This window comes from Phasianus colchicus, chromosome 14 (genome assembly GCF_987193195.1).
Source record: "Phasianus colchicus chromosome 14, bPhaCol1.hap1.1, whole genome shotgun sequence".
NCBI classification, from domain to species: domain Eukaryota; kingdom Metazoa; phylum Chordata; class Aves; order Galliformes; family Phasianidae; genus Phasianus; species Phasianus colchicus.
In genome coordinates this window covers 9,486,687-9,497,290 of record NC_143449.1, presented here as the reverse complement: position 1 = coordinate 9,497,290, position 10,604 = coordinate 9,486,687, and the positions used below count along the sequence as shown (strand labels likewise).

Sequence of the window (10,604 nt, the reverse complement as noted above, 5' to 3'; positions counted from 1 at the left end):
GGCAGCCAGTAAAGTAATCTGCAAAGGGGAAAAAACAGCGGACAAAAGGCTTTGCTGTGCCAGCATTACAACCACTCAGGCAGCCACAATAGAGTGCTTCCTCCCCATTCTTTGCACCCCAGCCCCAGGCATTTGTGGTTATTATCTTGCCTGGACCATATGGATGTTGACAAACAAAAATGCAGGTAGTTCTGATTTTTCTTGTGTGCATGGTCAGAGGGACATAGCCATCTGCCCTTCAGTGTCTGATTTTTCATTGTCCTGGCTCTGCTTTATTCCCTCTGCTACACAGTATGAAACAAAGACCTGAATTATGGCAGAAGATAAATGGAGGCTTTGAGAAACTATTAGAACAATTAGGCACCGAGGCACAGAACGGGGAGGGGGGGGGGGGGAGCAGAGGGCTTGCTGCTATGAAGGCCTGAGTGTTAGGAGCATTGGGAAGGTTTGGAGCTGCTCCTCCAGATGGGAGGAGGGAGAAAAATGCAGAGAAAAGCCTGAAGTGGTGGCAGCTACTGCCAGCAGCTGCTCTGTGACTGGCCACTGAGGTGAGACAGCCTGACAGCAGCCCAAGTCTGAGCAGGGCACTGCCATGCTATGCCATTTCTGTGGCTCTTCACCTCCATCCTGTATCACCTGAGCCAGGCTGAGAAGTAACTCCCTGTCCCACCAAGGGAGAAGGGCAAGCAGGAGACTGGGAAAGAACACAGCCAAGGGGCAGCTCATCACAGGTGAGTTCTGGGAACATGCAAGCTTCTCCCAAAAAGGAAGGAGGACTCCATATATCCTCCCCTTTCCTCAGCTTCCCCTTCAGGTGCCTGCTGGAGATGGTACTTGGCATTACCTACAGTGGCCTCTTCTAAAATTACAAAATTTAGGTAGCGAAATATGACTAAGATCACCATGCCCAGTGGTCAGCCCATCCCCCCTGTGCCCAATGACTGTCTTTCAGTGCCATTTCTCCACATTTCTTGAAAACCTCCAGGGATGGTGATGTCCTCACCTCACCAAGCAGCCTGTGCCAATACATCACTACTCTATTGTACTAATATCCAACAGGAACCTCATTGGTACATCTTAAGGCCATTACATCTCATCCTATCACCGATAATGGCAAAAGAGGCTGATCCCCCCCTTTAATACAACTCCCTTTCAGATCACTGTAGAGAGAGACATAGTCCTTGCATATTTCCATAATTAACAAGGATGCCGCCACCCCATTTCCCCAGCAAACAGTCACCGGTCTGTGATGTCACCGTGATGCAGCACGGTCACCACCATGACGTCTGTGACCATCCCAACCCACTCCCCACTCCTCACACCACGGGTGCCATTGCGCTCCATTCTGCTGCTGGCAGGACGACCCTGGTTGGCCGGGGAGATGCTGTGGACAGAAACTTCTGTCAGGGAGAACAATCAATAATTAAAATGGAGACACTTTCATCAGAAACTCCTGGAGTTCCTGTTCCAAATGCTGACTTGGCAGACTCGGCTTCTCCTGTCCCGCAAAGACGGGGTAAAAGAACAGCTCGGGATGCTGCCTTAGGACCGACACGAGAAGGAAACACTTCTCAGGGGTCACAGGAGGAATCCCGTGCAAAAAGGCAACGGCTTAATCTTTCCACCAAGGGCTCCTGCAAAGCCCATGACTCGTCATGCTTCTTTCTAAGAAAGCTCTGTAACACTGTGGAAAGCGATTGCTTTCAGTCCATCTGGTGGGGTGACGATAAAAACTCCATTGTGATTGAGGAAACCCTCTTCAAGACAGAAGTGCTGGGAAGGACAGGACCTCTACACAACCTCAACATTGGTTGCATGAAAGCTTTCGTTCGCCAGCTCCATCTGCACGGATTCTTCATTGTGGACAGCGATTTGCCCACATCTGCCTCACGGGCAAAATTCCCAGCAGCCGGAGCCGCGTCTGTTTGCAGTGAGGTACGCAGTCCCCCTGCCCATGGGACACCTCTCGGCACGGGTGGGATTGGTGGCTGGTCCCTCCTGAGGGGGCTGAAAGTTGGTGGTATTTGGGTTTCCTGCTTTTGAAAATCCTAAAATTTCTGATTATTAGTTAATGTAGCTTTGTCTTTTCCAAACTGGAACATGGTGGCATCTAACTCTTCTCTGCATTTTGCAGGTACTCTGCTACTACAACCCCAACTTCAAGAGAGAGTACCTGCTGCTCCTCCATCGCCCGAACCAAACGATCCTTCTCCATCAAGGCTGGGACCAGACAGCGGAGCTGGAGGCGACGGAGTTGGACGTCAGCACAGTTTATGCTGTAGGAGATAGAGATCTCAGGTACCAAGTGAATAGAGTAGAGAAGTTCCAGAAATAAACGTTCTGAATATTTTCCAGTTCTCCTGTCCTGTTTCCTCATTTGATGGTGGCTCTTCCTGGGCCCAAGGGTGGGGGGTACTTCAGGGAGATTTCATTTCTCTCACCTGGTCCAAGCAATGATGGGAGCAACGGCGGGAGTGGGGAGGTACAGGGCGTGAGCTGGAGCTGCCTCAAGTACCCGATCCCCTTCCTTCTCTCTGCCTGTCCTCTCTGGGTGGATGCCACCGTGGCAGTGAGCCATTTGGCTTGTGGGGATCCCTGGTGGTCATGGAGGTGCATTTGGCTGTCCTGCAAGCAGCATGTGTCTGGCAGCAGCACTGCCCTTCTGCTCACCACCCCGAGCCATGCTGAGCTTCCTGCCAGGGAGCGGCTTCCAGCTGTGGGCAGCTTGCTGGTGCAAACACTGATTGAATCCTGCTCCAACATGAGAGGTGAGCTCCGATTACACACAGGTGGGTGCTTTGGGAATATTCATACTGGCAGTAATCAGGGACAGCTCTCTGAGCTGCCTGTGTCTGACCTCCCAACTTTTAGGGGAGCCCCAAATGGTGTTGTAGCAGAAATACACACATCCGTCTCTTTGCCTCACTGAGAAACTAATTAGATATAAGAGTCGTCTGCCCTCCTGAATGTCTGATAATAATCCCAAAGTTTAAGTCTGAGATTTTATCTGGCTTGGGGAGAGATTGTATTCTCCCAAGATCAGACTTTGTGGCAATGGAAAATGGGATCATGACTCTCCTGCTGGCAGAGTGGTGCGTAACAATGTTGATATAAAAAAATTGTAATCTCTTTAGAAAGGAAAGGCCCGATTTTGCTTGGCAGGTGTTATTTATTTTTCCTAGTAGAGGGTGTGAGAAGCTGCAGTTGGAATTTCTGGTTGGCTTTCCAAGATACTGCTGTGACATTTTAATGATGTAATTCCCCTCAGAGGTGGCATTTTCACTTGTTCTCCTGACCTATCGCTGTACATTTGGTGTGAAACAAACTGCATTGCTATCAGCCCTGACATCTCAGGCCCAGAGAAAAAAATAAGGCTGTGATAGTGATGCAGTGAATGGGCTCTTCATCCTGTTAATCCCTATCGGGGTGCAGAGGGATGTCTTGCCGGCACACTCCAGAGTCATGGGCTCTTCAGGTGAACACCAGTGTGATGCTGTTCACCTTTGCAGCTCCCACTGGCAGAGGTTCTGATCCAAGGAGCAATAACTTGGTGATTCCTGGCCTGATTACACTTTGCTCCTGCAAAGCTGCAGGTGGTATTAGTGCTGTTTGGACCCTTTTCTCACCCTACTTCATCAGATGAGATGCACAAGGGCATAATGTGGATGCAAGTGCTTCCTGCATCCCAGCTCTCAGAAATGCCCTGGAGACATGGGAGGTGCCGAGCGGAGGACAGGGCTTTGCAGGATGTCCTACAGCCAACACTCTGCTTTCTGCTCTCCTGGGACAAACCAGATGATGCTGGTGTAAAACGCATACGATGAATAACACAACTACAGCAAAATAGTTTATGTAAAGCACTGATGTGGGAGAAGTTTCATAAGAGGTTTCATACCTCAAAAAGGCCTTTTGTCAAAAATAGAAGCATTTTCTCTGAGGAAAAAAAAAACACTCAAGAGCTTCTTGCAGAGCGTTCCTGCCATGCTGGTGCAGAGACCCTTTTTGAGTGTGAGAGACACTGTCATTGCTCCCTTCTGAGCAGGTTAGAGCACGGCCAACCCCTAATGCTCAGGCTGGGGCACGGAGCTCCCACCCCAGGGGCAGGGCAGTCGTGGTCACCGGGAGAATCCAGGCAGAGAATCCAGGCCATGGAAATCAATGCAAATGACTTCGCTTGCCGAGTTTCAGCCCATTTGCTCTGTAGGAAGCAGGGCTGTCAGCAGGGACAGGCAGTGAGAGGGATGGGATCTCACAGCTTGCGAGAGGAGATGGGGAAGGCAGCAGATGAGGGTTTTCTGCCTTTGGAGAGGATGTCAGCTCTGAGCAGGCAGGCTGGGTGTGGTGAGGAACAGGGAGCAGTGCCCCCAGATAGGCTCTATACCTCAATATTTGCAGTGGTTGTTTCCCTTGTGCAGGGAAAAACTCCACTTGTCTCTCTGATAATCGTTTCTAGATGCTTTAAAAGAACAGCACTCCCTTTGGAGAAGGACTCTGTTTGCATTCATAGCTGCATGTGATTAGATGCATGCCACAGCTACCACTGTCATTGTAGGTTAATTATCGGTAGTAATTAATCATCACCGCTTTCAGAAGGGTTTTCCTGCTGCTTGGCATTCTCAGCTTTCCCCCTGCCAGTGAAGCTTCAGTTTGGCAGGGATTTCTCCAGTCCCAGCAGGTGCTGGGAAGGTGGCACAGGGAGCTGTGTTGTCCTTCCTGGTGGATTTTTTAATTATCAATTTAAATATAGCCAGATGACATCTCTCCATGCTCACATGAAGCTTTACACGGGTCTTCTACAATAAGTCTTGTTGACTTTCTCTGACTGAGGGCAGATCTTATTGCTCTCTTCCAATACCTGAAAGGTGATTGCAGTGAGAGTGAGGTTGGTCTCTTCTTACTGGTGAGAGGTGACAGGACGAGGGGAAATGGCCACAAGTTGCACCACAGAGGAGGTTTAGGTTGGATATCAGCGAAAATGTCTTTACAGAAAGGGCTGTTAAGCACTGCAATAGGCTCCCCAGGGAGGTGGTTCAGTCACCATCCCTGAATGTGTTTAAAACCCATTTGGATGTGGTGCTCAGGGACATGATCCAGAGGAGGGTTGTTAGAGTTAGAGTAGTATGGTTTGGTTGCAGTTGGGCTTGATGATCTTAAAGGTCTTTTCCAACCTGAGCAATACTATAATTCTATGATTCAAAGTAGTGAAGCAGCAGGAACAAACCCTGTGAAATATCTGGTGGTTGCATATCAGTTCTCAAACACCTGTAGGCAATGTCAGCTTAGAAGAGGAAGAAGGAAGTATCAGGAGGCTCCAGGAGGCCACCTCAAGGATGGAGAGCCCCCAGGAGTGCTGCTGGCTGCAGGGCAAACAGACATAACCATGGCCACAAACATCCACGCTTGGAAGAAGACACTTCCAGCATCAGCCTCTCCACAACACTTTGGTTTTCTTTTTTTTTTTTCTGGCAGATCCATGCGCCGGATCCTAAAATGGGGTCAGGCATATGGGGTGGTGGTGTAAACAAATCCAACTGGCTCGAGTTCAGGTTCATAAGAAACTCAGTTGCCTTTTTATCTTTTTCAAACCAAATCTCAAGCATAAATGACACGGACGAGGCACCTCCTGGCGCCTGCAGCTGCTCCCCAACATTGCCTTTCCCATCCCCGTTCCTGCTGGTGGCAGGGAGCTGCCAGCTGAACGCCAGCCCCCCCGCAGCCCCACTCACATCCAGCAGCAGTTCAGCCAACTCAGAGCGCTTCAGACTCGGTGAATTATTTTCTGACAAAATGTTGGTTTATTGGGAAATTTCCGGCTGGCTCTAATTGGGACAGCTGTTGAGGCGGCAGTTTTCCTGAGAACTAAAAGTCGCTTTCAGATGAGTATGGCTCCTAAAATGGTGCTGCTTTGATAGCTGCTCGCTGCCTTTCTTGTCTGATTACTGAGCTTAGCATCTCCTTGTGAGCTTTAAAAAAAATCCACTTTGCCTGTCTGATCTTCCTTTTCTCTTTACTAAACATTATCTTCTGTCCTCCCTCCTCCTTCAAGGAGAACCTGTCAGCTCCCGTTTTATCCTAAATTTGAGCTTTGCAGAAATTAACATGAATAGCATTTCACATTAAGAGAATTTCTGTTGTTTTCTATTTTTTTTAACTTTTATTTTTTAACTCTGTAGCAGAAATGCCAAGTCACAGCCTGAAGAAGTGATTGTACACCTGGTGGGAAGGCAGGGCCAACCCAGGGGGCTCAGGTGCATGCAATGTACTGGAGTGACCAGAAGGGTGGAGCCATGATCCACCCCTTCCCAGTCCTCATTTAAGGGTTGGCAGTGGAGGTGAAGGTATCTCACTGGAGATTCCTATCTATCTGAGGCTTTCTCAAGGTAAGCAGTTTTTCTTTCTTTGTTCCTGCATCCATGGCTGCTCTGTTTGGGCTTGTCCTCTTTTGCTGCGGCCTAGGATTGTACCACCCTATTATTATTGCTGTGCTTTCTATCACATTATAACACTTCATGCCCCAAGCTTCCCGGTGTTCACAAACACTGTCAAAAAAGTCAAAGCAAACATTTGCATTGTTGCTTTGGTATGGGAGATCCTGCCAAGAAAATTAACGGGGCCTGTCGCCACAAAGGGAACAAACTCATCTCATTCTGCTGGTGGTACGAGACACACCGCCTGCTAGCTTCTGTAATGACTTACTTAAAAAACATAATTGTTTCTTTCCTTTCTTTCCTGCGTAGACATTTGCCAAAGTAAAGGAGTTGGATAAAGGTGTATGAAGGTTCCCAAACAGCTCATCAGTCCCATAAACTCTATTTGTATGATGAAAGCCTTTGATAAGACAGTATAATGAGTGTCATCAATTTATTGATAGTGTCAAGGGAGCTTCTGGATGGATATTAAGAAAAAACTCTTCTCTGAAGGAGTGGTGAGGCAGTGGCACAGACCGACCAGGCAGGTGGTGGAGTCACCGTTCCTGGAGGTGTTTAAGAACATGTTGGTGCCTCACTGAGGGATATGGTTAGTGGGCATAGTGAGGATGGGTTGAACTTGATCTTAGTGTTCTTTTCCAATCTTAATGATTTCATGACTCTGATGTGGAAATTTTTCCTATATGGCTTTTCAGCAAAATGGGGCAAGTAAGAAAAAACTATCTTGTCCTCTTGGTGTTTTGTTCAAGTCAAAATAGTGGTTCTTTCTCCATTCTTTTACTCAGAGTAGGTCGCGTTTTAAATGAACAGTGGTGTGCTGAGGTGGAAGAACTTGAAGCATTTAATTTAGAAAATGGATTGATGTAACATTTTGGCATTCTTAAGCAAAACATTTCATTTCAAAACAGCAGCAAAAAAAAAAAAAAGTGCTTTGATTGCTGCTCTTTATTCTTGGATTGTGATTTTTGTTTGTTTTTCTTCAAGCTTAAACTAATTGCCAAATTCTGCCTAAATTTGCTAATTGTTTAGATGCCGCAGGACTCCGTTGTGCAACTAAATCTGTAATTCATTTTAAATGAGATATGTTTGACTGCAAATAACACAAATACAAGGAGTTGAAGGGGGAGTTCTTATTTCTGGGTCCTGATGCATGGTTCTGCATTGCTTACACCAAGAACAATTACCTGGCAGCACCACATCCTTTAATTCCCCACAGGCAATGCAGAGTGCTGCTCCTGTTTCACTGCTGGAAAGTAATGCAGTGCCAGCACTGTCTCTGTGGGCTCAGTGCTGCTGTGTGGCCCTTTCTCATGGGTGAAGAACCTGGCAGCCCTGTGGGGGCCACGTGGTGGTGGAGGGCCCTTTACTGTGTCTGTGCAACCTATGGGATGCACACAGCACCTCACACTGCTGCTGACCACAGTTGGTGGCAGCAGGAAGGGATGCAAGTAAAGAGGAGTGAAGTTTATATTTAGAGCCAGAGGATGCTCCTTCATCAGATTATGGCAGTTTTAAGTAGGTCAGGCTGGAGACCCGAGAAACCCGAGTCCCCTTCAAAGGCATCCGTCTGTCACTTATTATTCCAGGCATTTCCCTTTCGCTCTGCCTTCCTTTCACAGCCCTTTGTCACTGCTTCTGGGCCGTGCTGGCTCTCGCCGTGCTTCCCAACACTTGCTCCTTTCATTGCTTCTCCCTCGTGCCCTCCACGCTCCCCAAGCCCTGGTTCCTCAGTGCTGGGACAGTGATGGCACTAAGCCAGGGGATGCCTATGGGTGCTGTTCTGGTTGCAGTCCTACAGCTGTGTGCATGGGGCATTCTGCAGCACCGTGTCCCCACATCCTTTCCATCCAGACAGGAACATTTTTGGGTGACAGGATTGAAAATCTGCTTCCCCCTATCTCAGTTTTCACTAGGATTTTTTTTTTTTTAACTCCATGCCTCCTTCGAGCTAATCACAAGGGAATGCTGAGTGCTTGTTTTTCCATATTCTGACAGGTGCTATTTTGCTATTTGCTTGTGATGATTCAGGACATTTGCATCTCTTTGTCCTTAATTAAAAAGCACTTCACCCTTGCTGCAGGGATATGGCACATTTCTCTTGATCTATTCATTTTTTGGGGATTTTTAATCAACATATCCACTCCATCAGCACGGATGCATTTCTGAGGGGGGGGGGGTGGTGGTGCTGAAGCTCAGTGCGGTGTGTGGAGAGCTGTGTGGGTGTAATTATGGCTTGCTCTTTTCAGGGGGATTTGACTGCTGTTGGGAGGCATTCTCTAACAGCCTTCTGGGAGACAGAATCCCTTGTCCACCAAACTCATAGGCGATGACAGAAGGGAAAATTGCTGCCTGGCTCTCCCAGGAGCCAGTGGTTTTGCTTTGCATGCTGCTCTCCTTTTGGACCCCCCTGGACTGCATTCTGCTTTGATACCTCCCCTGCACCTCAATCTCTTCACCATATACCCCAGAACTGTGTGCTGAATGCATGCAGCTGCCTAAAGGATGCTCCCTGACCTTCATCCCAGATGCACTTTCAGCAAGGTGAAGGGAACTGCCTTTGGGGCAGAGCCTTACTGAACTGCAGTGCATCGCCTGAGGCTGTTGGATAGATATGAGTACCTATGGCAGCAGGAGGTGACAAACACGGCTTCTAAAAGCTGCATCTGTGAGAGTCCCTGGGCAATGGTTGTATGGAGGCGGGAGACCCCAGTGCTGCAGCCCATGTGTGTTCCCAAACCTCTTTCCTTTATATCCTACAGACCCCAACACCAGGCACTCCACTCCCATTGCTGTTCCCTGATATTCCAGCCTCAAATCTCTTTCCTCCCACAGTCTATTAAGCTAAAACAAACCCGGCGAGGTTCCTGCTGCTTTCACAGTGTTTATCTGTTCAGCTCTCCCTGGCCAGAGTGTGTGGGTTCGCAGGAACCTTTGAAGATTACTTCTTTTCCATTTTTTGAACAGGCTTCAGACTCCTCTCCAATCTTTTTATTTCACCTCCTTTCAACACATCGGCCCGATTTTTGCTGAGACTTAACAGCGACAAACAAGATTAAGACTGGAGCTTAGCCAGCATTAGGGGAAGATATCTCCTTCCTGATGTGCTGGCAATTACTAGACCCCAGTGCCAGAATCTCTCTCCAGAAATGCAGGCGTTTCTGCCCAGTTGGTTTTGCAGTGTGGAGGCTGCAGGGCACCAAGCGTGGCTCTGTGTCAGCTTCTCTGTGCCTCAGCTGCCACTGATTACTTTTGGCAGCTGGAGGGGCTGGGGTAGTGGAGGAGAGCACCAAGGGGGGTCAGGTTGGATGTTAGGAAAAAATTATTCTTAGAAAGCGTAGTAAGGCAGTGGAACAGGCTGCTCAGGGAGTTGGGGGAGACACTGTCTCTGGTGGTGCTTAAGGAAAGTATAGATGTGTCACTGAGAGATGTGGTATAGTGGACATGGTGGGGACACAGTGATGGTAAGATTGGATGATCTCTTAAGTGCTCCAAGTGAGAGCAGATGGCCCTGCAGAGAGCCCATCAGAGTGCACTGACATATGGCAGTTCTCATCTGCTCAAGAGCCCCTCCTTGGTGAGTTCTCACCAACACAACAGTGATGGGGGCACACCAGGAACTGCAGCATCCCCATGAGTTGCATCCCTAGCCCATGGCAGAAGCCAGCCCCTCCAAAATATGTTCCTGGGGTTCAGGGACTTAAGACTGGACTCTTCCTTCCTGCTGGAGGGACACTAGATCTTCACAAGGGAGGGAAGTAAAGAGGGCCTGAAATACCTCACAGCTTCCAAGAAGAGGTGTGAGAACATGGGCTAGCTGCAGGCATCCGTTGCAATTGCAGCAGCTGAGCTCAGCCACAGATGAGCAGTTAGCATTATTTACTATTGTATAAACATTCCTGATACAGCATGGAGAGAAGTCATTGAAACTCTGCAGCTCCAAGCAGAAATGCCTAAGGACATTAACAACAAATAAACTGTGCTCCTTCTTTAAATCCTGCTAGGGAAGCCAGTGGGTTCCTGAGGAGCTGCAGCACAGAGACAACCAGGCACCGTTCTGGCTGGCTGCATCTCCCTCTGGGGTTTTCCCATGAGCCCCAGCTTGTGCATGTGCAGGCTCTGCCCTGAACTCAGCTGTGCCCTTTGGAGAGCCCCAAACCCACCTCTTTCCAAGCTACT

At 48.5% G+C, this 10,604-nt stretch overlaps 1 protein-coding gene across 1 annotated transcript; it reads left to right on the top strand.

Moving 5' to 3' along the window:
- The first annotated feature begins 506 nt into the window (after positions 1-506).
- On the top strand, positions 507-2,337 carry LOC116229459 (uncharacterized). Its single transcript, XM_031593932.2, has 2 exons — positions 507-1,935; positions 2,135-2,337. The coding sequence occupies exons 1-2, from the start codon at positions 1,207-1,209 to the stop codon at positions 2,333-2,335; spliced, it is 930 nt and encodes a 309-aa protein (XP_031449792.2). The 5' UTR covers positions 507-1,206; the 3' UTR covers positions 2,336-2,337.
- Positions 2,338-10,604: the final 8,267 nt, after the last annotated feature.